Genomic DNA, 24,516 nt, shown 5'->3' on the forward strand with positions numbered 1-24,516 from the left:
AGCTGCAACATCCCAGGTGTGGTGCAGGTCCAGTCCCACATTCCCCAGGTGTCCAAACCCTAAATTTGAGCCCTGGGTACAGCAGGTGCAGTGCCAGGAAAGGGAGAAGGAGACCATGAGCACCTTTTAACTCAGACACCTCTCAAAAATATTAAGACCTGAGCTAGAAAGCCTGATGTGTCTTATTAGAATGTAAAGTGCTGCAACTTAAGATGAATTAATTTTTCCTTAATAGCTCTCAGCATACAAAGAGAAAGTTAAGAGCAAGAAAGAAGTGAAGAGTGAAAGCACTGCCTACTGAGGAAGGAGGAAAACACAGCATGGGAGGGCTGAGACATCAGTGCCTGCATCCATGGGATAGGGTCTGTTCTGCCACCTCCAGCTCTAGCAGTTCTCTCTGTTTCAGCAGCCCCCCAAACAACAGTTGATTGAGCTAAATGGCCATGCCATGGCTGCTCAAACTAGCCTTCAGCAAGCTGCCGTGCCTTCTGCCAGCCCAGCCTGCAATCACACACACACTGTCCAGTCAATACTATGAACAACATCGTTCTCCCATCTCCCACACCTCAGATGACCTTTCTGCTGAAGCAAAAGTCACACTTGCTCCAGCAAAGCACTAAAGACCTAAACCTTTGAGTTGTACAGACATACACTGAGCAGAATACATCGGCCTTCCTGGAGTTTTTATCATCAGAAACACACATGCACGCACACAGCTTTTCATAACCACAATTAGGAATATTTAAATCATTTTTAAAACAGAAAAAATAAAAGTTAAGCAGACAAGCTGATGGTTTTTGTACCAACTTCTGCAGATTTTTTAATACTATTACTGCGCTGTCATGTTTAAACATGCCAATTTTTAATACTTATTGGCCATGGTTTTTCCACTGTGTTGCACTGGAGATAAGGACACCTTAAAAAGTGTCACAAGCACTTGTTTGATCAAATTACAAAGAGTCTTGGACCCTTGAGGAGAGGTTGCAGATGGAAATGGACTGTAAGCTGAATAGAAAACCCAGTGCCAAGGACTTAGGCTGGTCCCAAGCTGGCCCACGTAGAGATACTGCAACAGCCCTGAGATACAACGGCTGCACAGGGCTGGTCCAAGCACTGCATGACACAGAGACGCCAGAAGTCCCCACTTCCCATCTTGTGGTCTCCATGCAAGGTCATGCAACTTCCCTAGAACATGTCTAGGAGTGAACAGTCCTGTGCTGAACTCTGAGACACTGAGCAGACTATAAATAAGATCCTGGAAAAAAAAAAGGTAGGGCTGGAACAGACTGTCAGAGATCACCTCATCCTACACATCTCCTCTGTGGTCTTTTCCAGAAGGCAATCAATGATGTAACTGCAAATCCCCTGCACTTCCCTTGAAAACGCTCCCTCACCCCAATGCATGGAGCAAACAAACACCTATGAAAGGAAGAGGGAGAGAAGTGAAACTAACAAACCCTCAAAATTTAGCCCGAATTTCTGTGCGTCAGCAAAGCTATTGCAGCGATTCTTTAACTGACAGGCACCGCTCAGAAACACTGATGGGGATACAAAACACTTCACCCATCTCATCCTGACAGCTGAGCCACAGACCAGACTCAGGACCACAACGTGATCCCATCTGGGCACGATCCCATCCTGGCAGATCTAACCCCACACAGGCGTGGATGCTGCTGGTGACGAGCCACAGCAACGACACCTTGGTGAGGGGACGTGCACAGCGCCTTCCACCCCCACACAAGTGCAAGCAGAACTCCAAACCTGCACAAGATTCCTATTGATTCAGCTCGCGTTCCCAAAAACACGGCCACAGTGCCTCTCTTTGCTACAAAATTCCCACAATGAATGCTGCCCTGGTGCACCCATATTATCTTTGCAGCTGGCAGGCTGAAGGCATCTTGAGCAGCTTCTATCAACCACTCTGTACAAGAAGCCACCAAACTGACAATCTCCTGAGAACTGGGCTGGAGCCAGTAACTCCTTCCCTGCTGGTGCTCAGGGCAAGTCTGAGCTTTCCTTCTTAAAAAAACCCACACGCATTGACAAAGCAGTGGCTTTTGCTTTCAAAGTGAGAACTTTTCTAAAAAATTTTGGGGTTAGTCACCAGGGATTTTAAACTGAAATTTGTCACTCTTTATGTTGAAGAAGCAGATCTGGACTTTCTCTTCTCTTCCCTTCCTTTTTTTTTTTTTTTTTTAACCAAGCTTTAAGTTAGTTCTCTCCCCACAAAATCTGTCTTCTAGGTAACAGAGAAAGAGCAAAAAGAACAGACACATAAAGCCAGGATGGGGGAAACACCATTCTTCTCCCTTCTCCGTAGGGGAGAATAAACACTTAAAGTGTGGCAGAGGCCTCACACTTTTCATTTTTTAACTTCAAACCACTACCAAACTCTGAATCACGTTTCTACAAGGCTTTTACTGAGGGTAGGTAGTGACAGGACAAGGGGGAATGGCTTCACTCACAGAGAGAAGGTTTACATTAGATGTTAGGAAGAAATTCTGCCCTGTGAGGGTGGTGAGGCCCTGGCACAGGGTGCCCAGAGAAGCTGCCCCAGCTGTGGAAGTGTCCAAGGCCAGGTTGGATGGGGCTTGGAGCAACCTGGGATAGTGGAAGGTGTCCCTGCCCATGGCAGGGGGTGTAACAAGATGGTCTTTAAGGTCCCTTCCAGCCCAAACAGTTCTATGATTCTGTGATTTTCTGTGATTCTACACATCTGCAAGAACAATCCCTAAATTTACTGATCTTCCCACACATATCTCCTTTTTTTTTTTTTTTTTTTTTTTTTTTTTTTTCTTTTTTAAAGCATCGTTTCAGCCATCCCTGAAAAGTTTCAGGTGAACTTGTGTAAATGCTGCAAATGTGCAAGTGAAGTGCTCAGCTTCAACCAGGACTCCTCCAAGATCTCCTTTCCTGGGTCACCAGGTCAGGAAGCCATTTAAGCACTTCCAAGTGGTCCCAACTTCTTACATAATGAATTTTCTTTCGGATAAAGTTCTTGTCTAGAGAGGTAAGATCAAAATCGTTATGTACCTCCAGAACTACAAATAATTCCCACTTCAATAAAGTTTCCCTCAGCACCACAGAGCATCTGACAAAAAACTATTCCAGCAGAAGAGGAAGAAGGTAGAAGTAATCCAGGCCACCAATTAGAAAAGCAATATATTCTAGCTCTGTTTGAAACAGAAAATTCCTTAGGAGAAAAGATACAGGGAATGAAGATGCTCTGCAGAGAAATACAAGGCACACTTGGGAAGAGACTCCACCTAGAACATGACCCACCAGATCGTACTCAGAAAAAGGTGCCAAAATTGGAGAAATTGTCTTCACTAAACTGCTAAACATAAATTAGAAAGCAACATAATATTCAGTCAGAGCATCTTAGCAATGTTCCCCAGTCTGTCACCACGCAGGCTGCAGAAAATTGACTGCTCATGGGGAATCCAGTTCTTACCCATCTTTCCATCTACATCAGGCCTCCATTCCACTGGTCCCAGACACTTGTGCCTTATCCTCCTCTCTCAAGCATCCACCCTGTAACAAACACATGCAGAGGTTACAGATTAATTTTGACATGACAACAGGCTCACTGTACAGGACCACTTTTCACAAGGCCTCTCCCCACCATCACCTGGGAAGGAGGAAAGAGGAAAGGAGGAAACCATTTAGGTAGGAATGGAGACCAGGAGTCTGCCCCCCTCTGCACACACCAAAGGTAACACACCACAAACCTGGTACGTTCATGGTTTCAAAATCTTGGAGTAAACAATTTGTACTTCCTTAAGAGCAGAAAACGGTAATGACATGATATTTTTAATGTGTTTTTACATGATTAATGTAACCCTAAAGCAATACCATCTTTAACACTTCACATTCCGCAGCATCCCTGTGGGATAACACTCACTTGGGGAACAGACTGACAGCAGGACATGGGAAAGCAGTCCTGAAGCAAAGCAGAAACCTAAATTTAGGCCTTCCAAACGGCAGTCAAGGTTCCCCAAGGCTGGACCAGATTTCCTCTGACTGCATGGGAACAAAGCTGAGTGCAGGCAGCTCTCAGAAGCAGCGACTGCCCTGTCCATCCCTCACGGGAGGCACGTCCCTAGGAGGCCTCCCAGAGTTTCTGCCTTTAATCTGCCCCAACACCAGCACAGAAGTGGGTTCAGTGACCTTCCATCCTGCATTCAGCCAAACTCCTGCACCCAGTCAGGTTTTTTGGGGTTTTTTGTCCACCAAGAAACTAAAGCAGACCCGAGCCTGCTGGAACCTGTCCTGCTCACTAATGAAAAGCCTCATTTTAGACTGAATGAAGGCAAAACCCACCTAAAGATGGGCACCTTTTAAAGAACACTGTGATAGAAGACATCAAATTCCACTTTAGCTGCCTGATAAGCCCTCAGATTTTTTTGGTCATAAACCTGTGTGATAGCACAAGAAAAGGGAGAAACACCTCAAGAACTTGATCAGACTTGCACAGGGAGTAAGACATTCCTGTCCTGCAGTCACTGCAGGTTGCCCTGAAGTCAATGAGAGCCAGGTGCTCCAGGACACTGACATGGATCCTGGAGTGTTAAACATGATGCATTGGTTAGAAATGATAGGAAAAGGCACTTTGAAACCCCCCCTGCTTGGTCAAATCGATTCAAACACAGCAACAAATCTGAAGAGAATCAGGAATGCTCCCAAGCATGGATTAAAATGATTTTCTGCAGCTCTGGTGCCTCAGGGCTGGCAAGCAGAGGGATATTTATCCAACCTATTTTGAGAGAGATGAGCAGGAAGGGAAGGCGATAAGAGAGCAGCAGAGGCGGAGACGTCCATGTGCCCCCGAGAGCGTTGCTCCTTCTGCTGCTGCAGCCTCCTCCCAGGACAGCACCACTCAGCCTGAGAGCCCAGGGCTACCAGGGACTCTGCTCTGCCCATTTTCAAGACCAAGGAGGAGGCAAGGAAGCAAGCAAACAGCTTGAAAGGTTAAAAATCCTACCTTGAGAAGGAACTGGTCAGTCTATGCAGCACTGAATCAAGAGGCTGCAGAAAACCAGCAAGAAAGCAGGGAAAAATTCCATCTGATTATAACAAGAGCAGGAAACAGCCCAGATCTTCACTTTTGCTTTCAAAATTGATGTGAGACTTCCAGGAATTAAGCTGTGTGCATAGTTTACACCGAGGGCCACAGGCAGATAGCCTGGATTAACTGTAAATTCCTGGGATAGCCCAGGTTAACTCTCCTATCAGAGTAATAGATTTTTCTAATGGCTTTCTGGAGACCTTCCAGATCTTTCCAATCCATATCTAGTCACAATAACATGCACCTACAGGAACTGTGCAAACGAGCCCTGGAAAAAAACAGGTGACCTTTCCATCAGCAGAGCCCTCCCCTGTGCTGTTCTCCATCACCTCTGCCACAGCAAACCCCTGAGACCCCAGTGCCCAGCCCTCGTGAGCAAACCAGCCCCTGCACACAGGGCAGGAAACCTCCATGGATACACAAGAGAAAGAAAGGTTTTCTGTTTTAGCAGATCTCTTCAATCCTGAGGACAGCCAGCCTTCAAACGACTGCAAACACTGGCAATTTCCGTGGCTTCCCAAAAATACATACCAGCAGCTTCCTGTTACAGAAGGACAAATTCCTGTTTCTAGTACAAATTCTGCCCTATTATTATGTCCCTTAAAAAACAGGGAGGGGGAAAGGGGAAAAAATAAGAGAGCAAAAAAAGGGGAAAATCCTTTTCCTATAGATGCAGCTCCAAGCAGCTTCTCCTCCCACTAAGCTCCCTGATAAGAGCCTGCAAGTGTTGGCAGTTTTCGACACAAACCCAGTGAGCATCTGAAACTGGGCTCCCACTGGGCACTGCACCAGTCCCACAGCCAACAGAACTGTGTAAATCTACTCAAAATCTCCCTGCTAAGCAGTGAGAGAGCTCAGCAAGGTGTTGGCTCCCAGGGATGCTGGGGCAATGTACCCCAGGTTTGTGCTGTGCATGCAAGAGACTGTCTGCTCCAGTCTGCTCAGGGAAGTGCTGGAGGTTACTTAACTTGCAGAAAAGCCCAGTTCAGATGCTCTCATCTAGGGGAAAAGCAGTTTTGATTTGCCTGAGCTGAAATTTTCAGACAAAGTGGCTCAACTTCATTATGGCTCCACGAGTGCAGGGTACGAGTATCTACGTGAGAGATGTATGGAAAGTTAGTAATCCACTTTGAAAGTTAATCCCAGTTTTTCCCTTTTCTTCCCATATTCCTGGCTGGAAAGGGATTAAGCAGGACTGAGCTCAAGGGAGACAACAGTTCAGCTATGACATGTCTGTGTATCCATGACTCCTGCCCCTGTGGATCTAAGTTACAGAAAGCAAACCAGGCGAGGAGAGGATGGAGAAGTGCAATTTTTCCCTGGATGTAAGGAAGACAAAACAAAGTGGCCAGGAGACTTACTGGGAGGAATTATGAAGGATGGGAAAGCAAGAAGAGTGCAGTCCAGCATTAAGAGCTGGAGTCACCTGCAATCTACTATTGATATAGGGGATTTACAGTATCATCTACCCCAAAAAGGGTTGTTCTTACCCCACAGAGGCTCAACATCCACCATAAAACATGGACTTCAACTCAGAATGTCTCGCCACTACTGCAGCACAAGCAAGTGGCATCTCCCTCTGCAGTTTATCATCCCCAGGCTTCCAGGGAAAGCAGCACCTACTTATTCCTGCCTGAGCACCACTTAACACTTTGGTCTGAAGGTGTAGGGACACACCACTGTAAAAAAAAAAAAATAATAATAATAAGCCACAGTTGCCCCTGAAATAGGGCTTGGCTGGAAAGCTACTCAAACTAGCATTGCTAAAATTGGGACTTTCCTTGTTTTTTCAAGCAGCAGGGAACATGTTGGGCTCAGAGAGTTTAACAAGCAAGAGTCAAGCGGAAAAAATCTCTCCTTTTTAAGAGTTGACCACATTAACTTTCAGCAAGTTTCCGGGAGTCCTGCCAGAGCACTGGAGTTTTGTATACTACGGAACTGTTAAAAATATTATTGTAAATGTTATTTTCAAAAAGCTTCAGAGGCCAGCGCTGGGGTAGTGTTAAAAACAACAGCAAAGCAAATGAGATCGTTTTAATGGTGAGAACAGCAATGTATGTGTGCTGATAGCTCAGGCAGCCAGCAGGCTTGGCAACGAGGGATTCAAAGGCAAAGGGAGAGTGGTTGGAATATTACAGGTTTTCTCTGATCATCCCAACCTTATTCTTATAGTTTTCTCTAGACACTACAGAACGTTTGACCTGCTGTACTTAGAACTGCCCTGGAAACTGGATCCATATTTTGGGATACACAAAAGAACAGCAAAATTTTGATGCCACTTAGACACACAAGACCCTGCCCTCAGGGCATTTTCCACCCAGGTTATCCAAAGGATGTACACCATGCAAGGGAAGTAAAAAAAAATGCCATTTAAGACTGTGCATCTATGTAGATCTGGCACTTAGGGACACAGTTTAGCATGGACTTGGCAGTTCTGGGTTAATGGTTGGACTCTGTGATGTTAAAAGTTCTTTTCCAGCCTAAGTGATTCTGTGGTTCCATGTTCATGAACACACAGCTGGGATGGACTTTCTGCAGACGTGTGTAACCAGGCCAGGTTTGCAGGTGTACCTCCCCAAGAGGGCTCAAGGGACAAAGTTCATGAGCCAAGATGAGGAGAAAAAAAGCTCTCCTGACCAGGTTTCTGAGCTGGAAGTGACAGGCACAGACCAGCACAGCTCATGGAAGGAGCCAGCCAGTGCCCTGGGAACTGCAGCCCATGAAACCCAACGAGCAATTCTGTATCAATACCCATCAGCTGAGGCTGCTTCTCCCCAGCTTTGGGTATGACACCCCAAAACTGCTTAAGAATCTTTCTCACGACACATCTTTCTGGGAGAAGAGATCTGTGTTTCAAAGCCATCACGCTCAGTGGAGGATTCCTTCAGTCACTGACCCAGCCAGGGCAGCTGTATTTGACTGAGCTGCTTCTGGAGAGAAATCTCCTGAGCCATCCTGTTTGTTCCAGCACAATGTGTACTGAGAATAAAAGGTTTAGAACCTGCCTGAGTCCTGCTGTTAACATCCATGACAGCCCTTTAAAGAAGCCATTGAGATCTCAAAACAAATCCTCTTCTCAGAAGAAATTACTTTTTATAAATGAAATGTTCCAGACAGGATGCTCCAGTAAGTTATCATAGAGTGGTTTGGGTAGGAAAGGATCTTAAAGATCTTCCAGTTCCAACCCCCTGCCATGGGCACGGACACCTTCCACTATTACAAGCCCCATCCAGCCTGGCCTTGGACACTGCCAGGGATCCAGGGGCAGCCACAGCTTCTCTGGGCACCCTGTGCCAGGGACTCACCACCCTCACAGGGAAAAATTTCTTCCTAATATCCAATCTAAATTTCTCCTCCTTCAGTTTAAGGCCATTCCCCCTTTTCCTATCACTCCATGCCCAATTAAGAAGTCCCTCTCCAGCTCTCCTGCAGCCCCTTCAGGTACTGGTATTTTTCAAATTCAGTTCCTCTTCTTGCTTTGCAGTAATATTCCTTTTACCAAAGTCAGTGCAGTAATCAGTAATGTATACTGGCATATTAAATAGCTTTGATTTTCCATACAGATCTCAAACTTCTGGAACAACAAAACAAAGAAGCAAATCAAAAGGTTAGAAAGGACTCTTCTATCAGCAAAGGTCAGACAACACAGCCCTATGAGGTCAGAGTTGATCTATTTTACATATAACAGACAGGTCAAGCAAAGCAAGTGTCCAGAGAACTCACGTGCTCCCCACTTGTTTGGGTTTTTATTTCTGTCAGGGTCTGCACAGCACAGAACTATGTCTCTACTGAACTCACTTTTTTTACACAGGAACCACCTCCAGCAACTGGTGGAGATGAACCAATTTGCAGACACCCCAGTTACACCCCAAAGCCTAACTCAGTCCCACTGTGCCTAAATGTAGGCTTTCAAATCAGGTACTGAAGTGACCAAGTCTAAAGGATCCTCATCTCCTGCAACCATGAACATTCACCTCCCCAGATGAAGCTGAGGCAGGATTATTTACACACACAGCCCTGCCTGTGAGGATGAAGGTCTGCAGCTAGGGGAGAGCACTGTCCTGCAACATTCTCCCTTTCACAGGGCAAAATCCTGTCCTCAGATTGTTCTCTATGCACTTATGAATCAGAGGGAAATCCTGATGCCAGTTACACCTACAGAAACCCTCTGAATCCAATGAACAATTGCCCTCTAAGTGAACACAGCAAAGGGAAGGTATTTCTACACATAATATAAAAACCAATGCAGAAGAATGTTGTAATTTCTTCCTCCTGCAGGTTTTCATGGTCTTATTTTTGTCTTTCTCCTCATATGACTGAAGACTTTGTGGGAGGGAAATTAAAACAAAATCGTGTATCTGGAAAAGTGAAGTTCAGGCCTCTTTCTTCCATGTTTCGGGGAAAAACAGGAAGGAGAAGGAGCAGAAACCAAAAAGGAAGAATAGCTAGTAAAACCTTCAGGTGAAATAAGCCATGAGAAAAGTGTTCGTCTCAAAGAAAAATCTTTCCTGGGAAAAGCAAATGGAGAAAAGCATCTGGCATCAGAAATGAAGTGTGTCCATGAATGAAGCTTCACACCAAAGAGCTGCAAATCCAACACTGTGCCACAGAGAACCTGGCCTGAGAGCTGGAAGCTGCACCAGGGACTGGGATGCCCAGTTCTCCATGAGGATAATGGCAGGCAGAAACCAACCCTGTCTCTGTAGCTTCAACCTCCTAGAGTATCAAATGCATAACCAACTTTATGGCTGATCCAACATGCTCCAACAGGGATTTTAGCACTAAGCAACCAAGCTCTGGACTGGGAAGGGGGGAGATCCATCCCACATCCTTGGCATGACATCATGGCAGGATCAGGGCTTTGAAGCCACTGTACCATCTTCCACACTCACCCCACCTTGTCTCTGATCCACTTTTTCTCCCTTGCAACATCCCCCTGAGAGCACAGAGGATAACACACCTCTATATCCCAGGAGCCATCCCACCAGCCTTTGTAATCCAGCATTTACCCTCAGCCTGCCACGATCGATAGTCCCTCACAGCCATCCCCCTGCACAGCTTCCTCTTTAACAAGCCACAGCCTCACCCCCGCAGCCTGGCTGGATTTTATTGATCCCAATGAGACTTTCTGATCGATTGCAAAGCCGACGGCTCACGACTAATTGACCACTCTCTGCTCTCTCAGCAGCTACCTGGTTGATTTGCTCCTTCTCTGTGGGCAAGAAGCACAACCTCCGCAGCACATGGGGAGACCAGGACCCCAAGAGCCACCACAAAATCTGACAGGTCCTTTCCTTGCTCATGCCACTTCTGCCATGCAACTCTGGACTGAGATTTCTCCAGTGGGAGAAAGCAGAGCTCAGTGAGTGCTTAGTGGCAAACAAAGATTAAAAGCCAGCTGTGGTTTTGGGCAGAAGGGCCGTGTTTCTGCATAGCCCCAGGACTGTGCTGTCTCCACGAGCTGTTGACTCGTGCCTGCCATCAGTGGGGTGGTGATGGGGTTACGAAACAAACATGTGGGGCAGCTTGCACAGAGGCTTTGTTCTTCCTGTCCTCTGGACTTGCAGTATCACATGAACTCAAGTGCACTTGCCCCCATGGTAAGAAATGAGCCATCAACAGCCCAGGAACCAGACTGTGAGCACACAGCCACACACTCACAGAGCCTTACAGGTCTGCAGAGCACACACATTGCCCTAAGCTCAGAGCACTCAGGGCTTCCCAGGCCTGCTCTGCCTCTCCTAACAGCCCTTCCCCACACAATTTTCACAGAGCTGTGGTTCTGCAGAGCCTGAGCACAGCCTGTTGCTTGCTGCAGTGCACACAGGGCAGCTTCTTCTTGAGAAGAGCTGCCCAAGCTGTGCCATCACCCAAGAGTGACCTGCCACCCCAGCAGAAGGTGGCAGCTTGCTGCTGCTGCACTGACCACCCATCCCCAAGCCCAGTGGAGGGAAGATGATGACACTGAGGAAAAGGCATATCTTGCCTCTAAACCCAGCTCAGGGCATTGCAGAACTTGAGATTGAGAGCATGACCGCTCACCAAGGCCAAGAGCAGTCTGCAGGAGAGACAGTGGGATGAGTAATTTCCTCTCTTATGATGTCCAGCCTGGTGCAGTGCAATGGAAAGTCACTGTGGGCATTTTGTCCAGCTCAGAGAAAGTCTGATCTGGACACTTCCAGAAAACAGAAGCCCATCACCCTTGAGAGACCATGAACCAGCCTTGCACCATCAAGGCAGCTGTACAACACCTCTGAACTGGCAGACCAGCTGCTCAGCTGCTCCGAAATCAGGTCACTTATTAGGCACAGTGGGGAAGCAGTCAACTACTTTTAGAAGAAAGCTCTGGAGAAATACAGATCAGCTCAATATTGATTCCCACGGCTCCATTACAGACAGACAGAATTAATTTCCAGGATGGAAAGAAACATATGCCTGCATATCAAAACAAAATACAGAAGCCTTTCCAGTCCTCCGGCTGCATTTCAATGGAAACCAGAAGGCTGTCATGACAGAAAGATTTCAGTTTTCTAATTAATCCTCCCTGCTGAGAGTTTAATGCCGCTAATTGATGAGGAAAGGTGGTGTCCAGACAGTGCTTGCAATTCCTTTTTACATCTTTAGGCCAAGTTCTCTCTGAATTAAATAATAGTAAAGCAGATTTGCTCCTTGCATGCACTGTGCCCTGCTCCAGCTCCCTCCTCCCTAGAAGATGTCTAGTGGAGGGAAGGGAGGCGAAGCCCATGTCAGAGCTCTTTACAAGTGTTGGAAGTTTTCCTGGAAAACGTCATATGTGATACTGTCACTTCCACAGAACAAGCCAAGAGAAAGACCAGTGGTGCCAGGGACACTGCCTGTACCATGCAACACCCTCCATGGATCTGGGAGAGAGCTTCTCCTCATGCAACAGAGCAATCACTCAGCCAAGAGACGTCCCGTAACACTTCCAAAAACCACACAAAATGTACTGCAGTGACAGGAAATGGATCATCAGACCCTGCAGAACAGCCCCAGGGGCCCAACCAAGTGCCACCGCCAGCAAAAAGATGTCACCAAAAAGGCACAGAGCAGGGTTGGCTGCTCACCTGCACCACAGGATGGTTCTCACAGTGGTATTGATTTCAATATTGATCTCACAGTGGTGCTGACCAGGAGACACTTCTGGAGCCAGTGAAGTGATCCTAAGTGCAAAAGCCAACGCAGCCTCAGTTGGAGAAGGCAGTTCAGCACAAGCCTGGATAGGAAATTTCTGCTCCCATTCCCTACATGCTGTAGTTCTTCCCTGATCTAGTTAAGGACAGAATTTGTTCTTTTACACTCAACACTTGGCGATTCCAACTCGAGCGCTCTGAGCTGCAATCGGGGAATGCGAAATAAAAACCAATCCATGTGCACGAGGCCGTGCTGTGGTTACTAAGCAGCAATAAACCAAGCAATGCTGATGGTTCCCCAAGCTCTGGCCTGACACTCCAGCACTGCTTTGTTTGTCATGGCAATAGCATTTCCACCTGCACCTCTCCGACATCTCCGCTGGGAGCCTTCGCACACCACTGTTGTAGATCATGGCCAGCAGAGCCCAGGCCAGCTGTGCAGAGGTCCAGCTGGCAGACCTTTCCTTTCCAAAAGGCTTCTATTTTTTCCCCCCCCCTATTATTATTAGTTTTCAAGCCACCTACTCCATCATAAATATAAAGTAAAATTAGCTTATTCCTAGAATGCTAAAAAAAGACAGCCTCATGCCTGCACAAACTGACAGCAAGTTAAGGGGAAGGCTCCAAACACGCCAAGAATGTCGAGTCCAGAGCTTTTGGCCCTTTTACTACAAAATCCTATTGCTGCAAGCAACTTGTGCACGTGCAGGTCGAGTCACGTGCGTGCAGAGTCCCTCACCTCCACAGTGCCCTGAGCAAACCACTCCTGTCTGCCCAGCAGCCTATTAATAAATATATACACCAGGGAGAAGAGCTGCTTGCCAGCAGGGAGGTGGATGAGATGATCTAATAGGACCTTTTCCATCTCTTAACTTTTCTGCTTAGTCACAGGATAAATATCTCCCACGTTGTAGAGAAAAACGCGGGCTTTGCTTGCCTGCTTGTGGTGGGAGAGTGTTGCCCTCTGAAGACGTTTTGTTTTCCAGATGTTCACAGAATCACAGAATGGTTGGAGTGGGAAGAGAGCTCTGGAGACCTCCCAGTCCAACCCCCCCCGCTAAAGGAGGCTCACCTAGAGCAGGTTGCACAGGATCACGTCCAGGCAGGCTTTGAATACCTCCAGAGACAGCAAACAGGGCTTTCCCAAGGAGCATTAAGCAACAGACGACTTGCATTAGCCTGGTTTTCGGCCTCAGTGGGCTCTGAGGCACCCAAGCAAGTCCCCTAATTCCTGTCCCACAGCCACAAGCAGCACAGGAACCTCATTTTTCTACTATCAGAGTGCTTGTGCCTCTCTGAGCACTCAAACCTGCTCCTGTCCAAGGTAGAAAGGCACTTCATTTACTTTTGCAGAAGGCAGGTTGGCCAGAGAATAGACAGCAAACATCCAGGTCAAGCCTCCTGTGATACACTATCAGAAAAAAGCTCAAAATACCCCAACTACCAACCACCCCAGAAAGGGAAATGCAAGGAACCAAAGGGTTTGGGGAGAAGAGGCTCCAATGCAGCTTAGGTGTTCAGGTTTACATGGCAATTTGCATTGGCGTTGATTCTTGCCACAACAGCAGCAAGGCTCTTTCCTGGTTTTAAAATGCCTAAAGAGTGCGAGGCTTCCACAAGAGACCATCCTCACACATAACCCAAAGAGAACCTGAGAGCCTCAAGACCACAGATCTGCAAATTTCACCAAGCAAGGAGAAGGATATTTCGCCATATAAATCATAAAAAAGACCCCACACCATAAAGAAAAACCACCAAAAGCCACACAATCTAAGTATCTCTTGCAACAAGATGGACACCAAGGGATGGGGCAGCATCTCTGGAAAGGGAGTTGGGAGTAGAAGGTTTTACTTCATTTTCTATTTCAACTGCTGGACAATAGGATAACCCTGAGCATTACAAATTCTCACAGGATTCTGTGTTTTTCATAAGAACCTGATTCTGGGAGTCACATGATTGCATCAGAATCCACACTTCCCTTTTTTTTTTTTTTTGTTAAAAAGAAGTATTTGCAGATGTCAAAAGTTGAAGAGCACAATTCACGTCTGAAACGCTCAAACAAGAAGGAATAGAAACATCTACTTTAAATGAAATAAATCTCCATTTTTTGGAGGAAAGGATGTGATCCAGGATTCCTTTTACCCAGTAGTATACACTGGAAACCTTAGACTGGACAGGGAATGACTTAATTTCAGGGAGATGTGAGCTCCTTCAACATCTCCATCTGTAAGTTACAGATGGAAAAATACAGCTTTCACAGCAACACCTGCCTACAAACTAAGCAGCCCCTTTGGGGTACCCTGATGCTGGCTTTCCTAGTCAAAAGAACATTATACATTGGGGGATGATATCAAGGCACAGCAGTTTACAAAAAAATAAAATAATAATACAGCAGAACATCTTTCCAAATTGTGCTTCCACTTCTTTTATCCAGCATGGAGCAGGGTAAAGCCATGGAATTCAGCTATGCCAGCTCATCTGCTGGCATTCTCTGCTCACCAAAACTACCAGATTTACAGCTGCTGGTGGATCTTGTCCAGCAGAAATTTACCTTTTGGTAAAAATTAGTCTATAAATAAGGACTTAACCTTCTGAAAAAGCCTGTGTTGGATCTCACAGAGCTCATCCCATGCTGTTCCTGAGCCTGGGGCAGTGCCACCACAGCACTACAGGCACCCGGGCTGCAGCTGCCCACCACTTCAGAGAAATAAACTCTGGCCACATGTTCAAATGCTAAAAGCACCACAAAGAGCAGACCACCTCAGGTCACATTTATCTCCTATTTTCACATAGAACAAATCTATTAAGACCTAGAAGACCCGGATCTGTGGCATGCTAGGCTATGCACTGAATACATTATATCCATGGAAAAAGAGGGTGAAGACTACACATCTGGTTAAATTGGTGGCCTTTACCCGTTCTATCCAAACGAAATAGCAAAGATGCAGAGAAATTCAGATGAGGAGGAGAACATGAAGGGCCTGAGCAGTTGTGGTGCACACAGCAGCTCCTGGCACAGGGTGCTTGTGCAGGCAGCAGCCCCCAGCCAAGCCCTGGGGGTAGCATCCATCACCCTCACTGGAGTCCAACCGTGCCATTCCTCGAGCTCCAAGGGTTTGCTTTTCATCAGCTTCTCACAGAGACAGCAGCAAGCCAGCCCCTCCTGCTCGCAGGGCACGCACGGGGCAGAGAAAGGAAACCTCGCGCTGGCAAAGCCTCTGGGTTTCTGCATTATCTCATCTCCGAGATTACAAGGAAGTGAGCACAAACCTGTTCAGTCACATTGTTCCCGCTCACCCCTGGCCGAGGGCCGGGCCATTGAGCTGCTGTGCTCCTGCTGTTCCCAGCACGGATCTGCGGCTCCTCTGCAGCCCTCGGGCAGCTCCAGCCCCATCCCTCAGCATACCAGGACACGCTTCTGCCTGCCCTGGCTGCAGAATTAACCCCAGCCAAGCACCAGCACAGATCACGCACAGCATGAGAGGCTGGTTCACAGCTATCAAATCCCTGAACTCAGCCACCGTGACTGCACAGTGTGGAACACACCAAACCCTCGCTCCTCCCAGCCCTGAAAAGGATGGGCACACGGAACCCACCACGCCACAAATCTCCCTACCCAAGCAATTACCTTCTGCCTACCCAGGATTTCCCCTCCCTTTGCTCTGTCTGCTCTCAGGTGCCTACAAAGGGTGGCTGGACTTGGGAAAGATATCACAGAGGCGGCTGCAACCTGGGTGCAGAGGTGTCAGAACAGCTGGGGACCTCCTGTCCTCTGAAGCTGTCACAGAGCTCTGATTCTCCTCTGGTTAATGCTAATCTTGCTGCACTTGGTGCTCAAGGATGTCAGTGCTGCTGCCTTTGGACTGCACAGGAAAAAAAACCGAAAGTGAATCCAGGGTCTACAAATAAATAAATATTTTAAAAGTAATAATCAGATTAACCAAACACTAAAACACCTCTTGCTAATACTCTGCTCTGCTGCATCACTGTAGAATCAAAGTCCCCTATTTGAGCAAACATGACCAACAACAAAAAAAAAAGATGAAATTATGGTTTTGTTTGCAGAATTTCCGCTGTACCTCCTTCTCCTTCCCCAGAAGGATTTGCTCGAAAAGAAAATGCCACTCATAATGTTTCTATCCTTGCTTATTTAAGAGGAGAAACACAGCATATGGTTCTGTAATACTATTAGCATCTTTCCCCTTTTTACACCAAACCACAACTAAATGAGACATGCTACAAAAACCAAACAGCCATGGAAGTTACAGGTCCTTTTTTATCATCCCCTTTTTAAACGAAGTAAGTCCTTTCTGAGTGGAGCTCTAAAAACCAGATCACACATACAAAGAAACGAGTTTGGAAATCCCCCTCCCTCCACTCCCACTGCTATTTGCTAAGGAAACCAGATGCCCAAAGCCAGCCAAAAAATGATCTCAGCCATTCTTAAGAGAGCCTACAGTGCATTTTCATGAGTCATGGAAAGCAACAACTCGTTGCTTTGGTAATGCTAGGTAAGCAACTGGTCATCCAGCCCCGACCAGACTTTCAGCAGTAAGTCAAAGAGCAGCCTGTGTCTTGACAGATTACATCAGAGACAGCCCCAAAATAGAGCCTTGCAGCAAGGTACCTTGTGGGAGGTTTTAGGGGAGATGCCACAAATTGTGTCCCATGAAAGCATTTAGCAAAGCCTTCAGCAGCCAGGATCCCCCGTGGTCCTGATCCAGGGGTGTTATCAGTGCTTCACACTCGGAGCAGGCAGAGAAGGAAGAGGGAAGTGGCAGATGGACACAGGGATTAGCAAGAATCCTCCTTGGGTTGGAGACACTCCTGCAGAGGCACCACTCCTGAACATGGCCATGGTGGTGGTGATGTCCTGTGATGCAGCCTAGAGCCCTTCAACCATACCTGTCCAAGGTTTTGGAAATCCAGCCCAAGACAGGTCAGGGAGGTGGTAGGATCCCCATGCAGCAAGGGGAGATCCTGTCCAACACATCCCATGTTCTTCCATAAATGTTTCCCACTTTCATCACCTCCCGGTGACTCCCACACCAACCACACAGCCACTGCTGCCTGGGAAGCTCCCACAGGAGTGGGACACCAAACTGCACCTCTCTGGCAACACCTGGCATGAAAGGCAAATCAGCTTCCCAAGTGATGATGAAGCAGGTATGGGAAGCCTTGCTCCATCTCATCCAAGCTCAGTGTACCACACCACCCCCCTGGGACAGCCCCACCACGTTCCTGAAAGGGAAGTTCTCCAGCACAGGATTTCCTGGACATAGACCAAGACTAGAACTAGCTCGTTCCCATCGAGAGATGAAGACACATACCACCTTCAGCACCTTTTGTGCTGGGTCCAAAAGCCAATTGTGAAAACACATTCTCTGCCCTTACAGCCAACCAGGCTCACACCAGATGTTTTTCACACCTGTGGTGCTGGAGGTGAAGTTGCTGAAATTTTGGAATGATTAAACAAACACTGTCTCTCTTTTTCTTGTGTCACCAGCCAGGTACATTGTGCACGTTTTTAACATCACAGCGTCTCGGGGAGAGCACTGTGGAGAGCCTCAGTAAGCACCCCCAATCCAAACAAAAATAGGCAAGAATGGGCATGGTTCCTCAAAGCCTTCATTTCAGCCAAGCAAGGTGAAGCCAAGCCAGTCTTCAGATGAAGTCCATAATCAGGGCATGCAGGAAACAACACAGCTGCCCTTTCATCGGAGCCACCTGTGACTCCAGTCAGCACCCAGGAGCACTTCCTATTCCCTGGGTAGCACAGCCAAAAGCCACCAGGCTGCAGCAGATGTCAGCAGGGCTTCCCTTGGCTGCCACTGTCAGGGGAGGAGCAGCTCCTGAGGGCTAACAGGAGCCAAGTGCAGAGTTCTCCAGTGCAAAGCCAATAAATTAACCTGACAGGGCTTGTGCCATCCTGACTCTACCAAGGCACTGCAGCCACAGCCACCATTCAGAAGGAACACACGGAGAGAGCACCAAAACTATGCCTTTCCCAAACACTTTCCCTCTGGCACAGCACAGCTCTGGAGCAGCTCAAATGCATCCTGCAGCAAAATCCAGAGCCGGACCTTGACCCTTTCAGTAAAAGCAATGATGCAATAAGCTAAGCACAGCTCAACACAGTCTGTTTATCTCTATTACTTGCTACCAGCACCATCCAAAGAGAAATAACTGGAATATCTTGCATATTTCTCTAATGACTCTTGCTATTCTGTTAGCACCAGCACTGAGGGACTAAGATCCAGGAGCAGCAAACCAGTGCATTCCACTGGCTTATTAACCACTGGGTGCTGAGGTTTCCCAAAAGCCACTCTCCAAGGGAGAATCAGCAGAAGGATTGCAGTAGAGGGACCAGTGCTGTAGTTTTGAGCTGAAAGGCAAACAGAAGGCATCGAGGCTTCAGTGTGAACAATTTCCATCAGCAAGGAAAGCTTTCCAGGAGCTTGGCACAGCCTGGGATCTTAACTGAAGGATGCTTGAGCAGCTCAGCAAAACAAGCCCTGCTCCACAGCCCCACACTACATCAGCGCACAGATCAGTCTCAACAGAAGGAAGCCCAAATCTCTGATCTCTGATTTCCAGGTACTGGTTATTCATCACTTACACACTCCCAAACCGCTCTGCCTCACAGACCCAGTCCACACATCTCCCTCCAGCCACATACTCCCACAGCATAGTGACTTCAGGGTTATCACCCCTCTGTAGATAACACTATCATCAGCCCCCATCAGCATCACCCAGATATAGATAACAGTGTTATCAGCTGCCCTCTGCAATGACCCTGCAAAAGAGGGACAGTTCCCCCCCAGGGCACTCCCCAGGTAGTGACAGAGAGGAAGAGGAGAAAGGCTGAAAGGAAATGGGTATTTAAAAGAGGGTTTCTCTGCATGCACTCTCACCTGTTCTGCCGTTCACCTTCACCACCTGTGGTAACAGACCTCACCCTCACACCTTCTCCCCAGGCTATTTAACCCAAACAACCCTTCCTTATCAAACCACTGCCCCATGCAGAGGATGCCCCAACCCTTAAATCTCTATCTGGGCAAGATATCCCTGTTAGCAAGAGCTGGTGAGAGCCAGACGTGCCCATCACCCTCTATACACCACCCTTCTGCAGGATCCTCATGGCTTGGGATAGAGCATCCCAGTTGCTGCCTTGCAGAGCAAAAGCTGCAGACAGGCCACTGTGAAGAGATTAAGGGTCTGCTAAACTCTTCTGGGCTCTTATTTACCATGGATGGCGCTGCACTATTTCCCATTCACAACTAGACTGTGATGATCTGATTTTCGCTCAGTACAAAAACCCCAAAACCAAGCAGTTGCAGCACAAAAGTACTAAGCAATCTGAGTAATCCACCATCCTCATCACAAGGGACTTCCATGCACACCCACAGAATGGAATAGCTCAATTGAAAGGGATCTACAGTGATCATCTAGTCCAGCTGCCTGACCACTTGAGGACTGAAGGACAAGGACAACCTCAGCAAGGACAGACCTCAACGGATGTGCCAAAGCAGCAGCATCTTCCTCTGACCCTCTGCACCGGTTCCACACGGGGTTCACTCTCACACACACATTTGTGCTAAGGACAGTCATGTGCAAAGTTTTCAATATTCCCCTGGGGATTTGGGAGCACCTTAAAGCCACTGTGCACAACACACTTGCACATGGACAAGACAAACTCAACCGCACCAAGAGAGCCCAAACAGCACAGGAGCACTCAAAGCATTGCAGGGGCCACACCGCACCCTTCAGCACTGATGGATTTAAGACGTTCCTACCTCCATCACAAAGACTTCTTATCTCACAAATTACTTTCTCAAAGCAACTGTGCAAAGTCTTTTTCTCCCTCTGAATCACCCAGCTATCAATCAGATGACTTTCTGTCACTTTAGCACGAAAGTTCCTGGCCACAGTAGTACTGCAGAGCGCCTCTAATCCACCCACCTAGGGATATTTTTTTCAAGGAATTTCATGTTTAATCACTACCTGAACACTTGACCCATCCTCCCACCCCCCCCAGGACCTGGCCTGAACACATGCTGTTTACACAGCAGCCCACACAGGAGCTTGGCCAGCTCCTTCCAGGATCTGGCCCGAGCCGCCGGGCACGGCACGCTCTGCCAGCCGGACTTTGTTCCAGGCAGCTTCTGAGCCAAACCCTGGCTCAGCTCCACCCTGGTTCACTGCTGTTACAGCTCGTTCTCCCTGGGCTGCACCGAATCATTTCCCAGAGTGGAGAGAATAAAATCAGAGGAGCTCTCACAGAAGTGACAATTAGTTCTGCATAAAATGGTGGCCAGCCTGGGGTTTAACACAGGAGAGCAGAACCAACCACAGATTCTCATCAAATTCTGAGCCACTTGGTCTCCACTGACATTTATATTAGGATCTTCCAGCATAGAAAAAAGCTGCTTGGGGAATGCATTTGGGAGTTGAACCCCCTCTTTTTGAGGGCACAGGTATATCTTTCACCTTTGACCTCTAACAGCCTCAGAAATACAGGTCAAACCCTCTGGGTCCCTTCACAGACATTCCAAGCGCCCTGGGAACAGAAGCTGGCACCTGAGACCAGACACAGCGATGACATGCAACGGTGTGTCCCTACCCCAGGTCACAGAGACAGGGCTGTAGAGCTGCAAGGGTCCCCATCACGGGCCAGGCCGATGCTGCTTCTTCCACCATCCTGGTCTCAGCCTGGCCCCAAGTCCAGTGGTTCCAGGGGAAGCTCCTGGAGCAACATCCCCAGTGCCAAAACAAAGCCAGGTACCCCCCGCCTGCAGCCCCACTACAGCATTCTTCCCGTGCTCCTCACACCCACACAACAGGTCTGCTGCAGGGAGCAGCTCCCCAGGGGCTTTGAGGAGCAAGGCATTGATTTTTAAAGGAGGTCTTAGCTTTTAATTTATTGTGTTATTAAAGGTGAACTGAGACAGACTGACTGGATCACAGATTTGTTAAGGCTGGAAAAGACCTCTGACATCCTTGAGTCCAATCATTAACCCAGCACTGCCAAGTCCACCACTAAACCGTGTCCCCAAGTGCCACATCCACACGGCTTCTGAACACTTCCAGCGATGGTGATTCCACCACTTCCCTGGGCAGCCTGTTCCAATGGCTGACCACCCTTTCGATTTGGGCACCAGCAGCATTTTAGTGACTGATGGGAAGATTACTTGGCTAGACCAGATCAGAACTTCAGGGACAGACAGAAAACAAACAAAAATGCCCACATATCCACACTCCTGCGTGCTCACCCACACTTTCACAGACAGAAAGCCCCTCATCTTGCCTGTCTGATGCTCACCACAGCACTGACCACATCAGATGAAGGTTCATGCCATGCAGGATATGGGGCAAGCCTGTGGAGACAGCGTGGTTCAGGCACAACTGAGATGATATTCACCACCTCTACATCTCACACTGCACTCTGCAAAGGCAGAAAAGGTGCCAGAAAGAAATGCTGAACTGACCTGGCCTGTGGGGAAGGGGAACTGCTCCTTGGAGGGAGTCATCAAAACACCTGGTCACCCATTTCCCCTTGAGGAGCTTAAATAGGTAAATAAATAAAGTCTGGAGACTGAATCTTCCAGGTTCAGTATCAGTGGGCCATTTACAGCTTTTCTAAAAAGTGTCTGAGGAAACAATAAAAAATAAAAAACTTTAAATCCATATTCCACTTCTCATGGCTCCACACTGCGTTTTCCATCTCCCCAGTGCACAGCTGACATTCTGCACATTTCTGTGCACACTGTGCTTGGCCTGTGCTCTCTGCAAAGAGGGGAGTGGAAGGGACGGAGCCCAGCAGCCTCCTGCTACCGTCAGGCATCAGCGAGCACCACCCCTGTCTCCCACAGCTCCTCACTGCGGAAGCCAGGTTGGAAAGGGCTTGGCCACCTCCCTTGAAAGGCTGGCACATGGGATGCACGTTCCTGTCCTGCGCTGCATCTCAGGATCTAAAGAGTCCAGAGGTTTGTAGAGAGATGAAATGTGCTTCCTTAGGCCAGATGAACTGCACAGGTTGAGCTGTAGTTGAACCTGTCTTTTTTGCTTCCCCTTTTCTTTCAGTTGAATCCCTCAGTCTGGAGAGCCAAGGCAGACTCCGAGCAATCACTCCCTCTTTTCTTCTACGTGTAGACAGGCTTGTGCACTCCAAAGCCAGCCTGCCTTCCCCAAGCAGTCTAATAAAAGATATCCCTTCTAACAGCAAACCCTGAGTCACTTCCCTCTAGCCTCGACCAGCAGGTCTCCAACAGCAGGGCCAGATCCACCAGAACAGAAGATCCTGCCAGCTCTCGCACTCGTTCCCACGTCCATCTGGGGAGAGCAGGGCTGGAAGCACATCACTTTCCATGCTGCAGCACTCCATCCCACGGCTCTGCCAGGGAGCCAGACACACCGTGTGAGCCTCGCCGGCGTCTTCCCAATGGGAAAATTCACAAAGCATCAAGTCCAAGCTGCAGGCTAAAATCACGAAGCATCAGCAAGCAATGGGAACGTTCCGGACGGGATGGAGCCGCTCCTCTGGCCGCCACAGTTGCTGGCTCTTCACGTCGGAGTCGCTTCGTCTGGGTGAAAATCCAGACCACATCTCTCTGCATGAGCACACTTCCCTCACAGGCTCTGACAGCCTCCAAAAAATAAATGCATTGCCCATCAGCACACATTGACAGGGCAGAGCTGTGCGTTTCTGGTGGAGGTTAAGGACCCATGGAAAAAGTTGCGGCACCAAAACCCGTTCACACGAGGAAGGTATAAAAAGGTTCTTTACATCCACATCCCACCAGGCTGGCAGCCCATCCAGCCTCACGTCCTGCCTCAACAGAGGAGCTTTTACAAGCTGCAAAACCTTCCCAGGGCAAAGGCTGTGCCCAGCCGTGGAGGTCTGTTGTGATCTGCAGGAGCCCTGGGAATCCTTGAACCCCTGTTTATAACTAATGTCGAATTAGGGGTTCTGGAAATTGGACAATCTGACACAGGTATCAAGACAGAGGTAGTCACAGCAAACCCCCAAATGCAATTGATCTATCTCATGCACACCTGAGGAACTGCTTTCCAAGAGCTGCACTGCATGCACAAATCCTGCATACATCAAACTGCATGCACCGGGCTGGAAATAAATTTGTATGGTGGCATAGAAATTCCCCCAAAACCACTCTCTCACCAAAGAAGTGAAAGAGCTTGACCCTGGAAATCCCTGGGATCACTTAAAGCCTGCACAAATCCCAAGCCTCCAAAGCCCAAGTGAGCCCCGTGTTTTTGGTTCACGCACCAGCAACACTTGCAAGACCCTTCCCTGAACCAGGAGCAGGTCCCCTCCCAAAAACACTGGATTACAAGACAGGAATTGAAGAGGAGGTTAAAAGCAGCAGCCGAGGGACAAGCCTCTCTCCCAGCTGTATCAGGGCCAGCAAGAGCTGGACTTGCCCACCGTGCACGACCTGCCCAGCTGGTCCACGGCTCCCACCTCTGCTCCGCTCCTCCCCGCACAGCCGTGGAGGGCAGAGGTTTGGTGCCGGCAGCGCAAATCCTTCCTGAGCATCATCCCGACTCATGGCACAGCCCCACGGCAGCCGCTCGCTCCGTCCAGGTGGAAGTCCAGCTTCCCCAGCTCCGCCGGCCACTCGCACCACGCAGGTACGAGCTTCGGGGCCATGCCCGCCGCGGAGCCTTCCTCCCCGCGCTCATCCCATCCTCACCGCTCCGGACAGACGGTGCAGGGGGAGCTCTGCAGGAGAGCGAGGGATGGCCAAGTAGCCCCGCACCTCCCTTTCCAGGGAACCAGGACCCAAGTGACCACATCCAGAAGCCGCTGGCTCCAGACTTTATTGCATCCCAAAACGGGTATTGGAGTCTAATCCTGGCGCTCGCTGTCAGCAGCTGCAGCGGGGACAGGGACCCAGGCGACAACCTGGGGAAAACAGCGACCCGAGAGCACCAGCACAAGGCGGGGGTGTGCGGGGAGCCCCGGGGAAGGTCAGTCCTTCAGTCCGCTCCGCACCCACGGACACGGCAACCCGGAGGGCCAAGCTCCCACTTCCAAGACCAGAAAGGAAGGGAAAAAAAGCTACGGAAGCCAGAACAGGCTGCAAAACTCTCGGTCACCACTGCAGACAGTAAAATAATTAGAAGAACGAAACTATTCACGGAGGCAAGGACCCAGCGCGCGCGGAAAGGGGGGGTGAGGACGGACTTACCGGGGTCACCCGTGGAGGGGCATGCGCGGCCACCCGGGGCTGGTGTCACCACCTCGGTCCCAGCGGCTGGCGCGGCTCCGAGCAG

The 24,516-nt window shown here is 48.7% G+C and overlaps 1 protein-coding gene across 3 annotated transcripts in view; it reads right to left on the minus strand.

Annotated features, from left to right (window-relative positions):
- The window catches only part of LOC103623939 (mitogen-activated protein kinase kinase kinase 3-like), a 76,473-nt gene extending 51,959 nt beyond the window's left edge, over nucleotides 1-24,514 (minus strand). For all 3 annotated transcript variants that reach the window (XM_017746730.1, XM_017746731.1, XM_008643120.2), the window contains exons 1-2: nucleotides 24,432-24,514; nucleotides 3,455-3,534 (exon numbers count right to left, since the gene is read on the minus strand). In XM_017746730.1, the coding sequence (XP_017602219.1) occupies nucleotides 3,455-3,458 (4 nt within the window). In that variant the 5' untranslated portion in view covers nucleotides 3,459-3,534; nucleotides 24,432-24,514. The remainder of the gene's footprint in view (nucleotides 1-3,454; nucleotides 3,535-24,431) is intronic.
- Between the last annotated feature and the right edge of the window lie 2 nt (nucleotides 24,515-24,516).

The sequence above is a fragment of the Corvus brachyrhynchos genome, unplaced genomic scaffold (assembly GCF_000691975.1).
Source record: "Corvus brachyrhynchos isolate BGI_N302 unplaced genomic scaffold, ASM69197v1 scaffold18, whole genome shotgun sequence".
Taxonomy (NCBI): Eukaryota; Metazoa; Chordata; class Aves; order Passeriformes; family Corvidae; genus Corvus; species Corvus brachyrhynchos.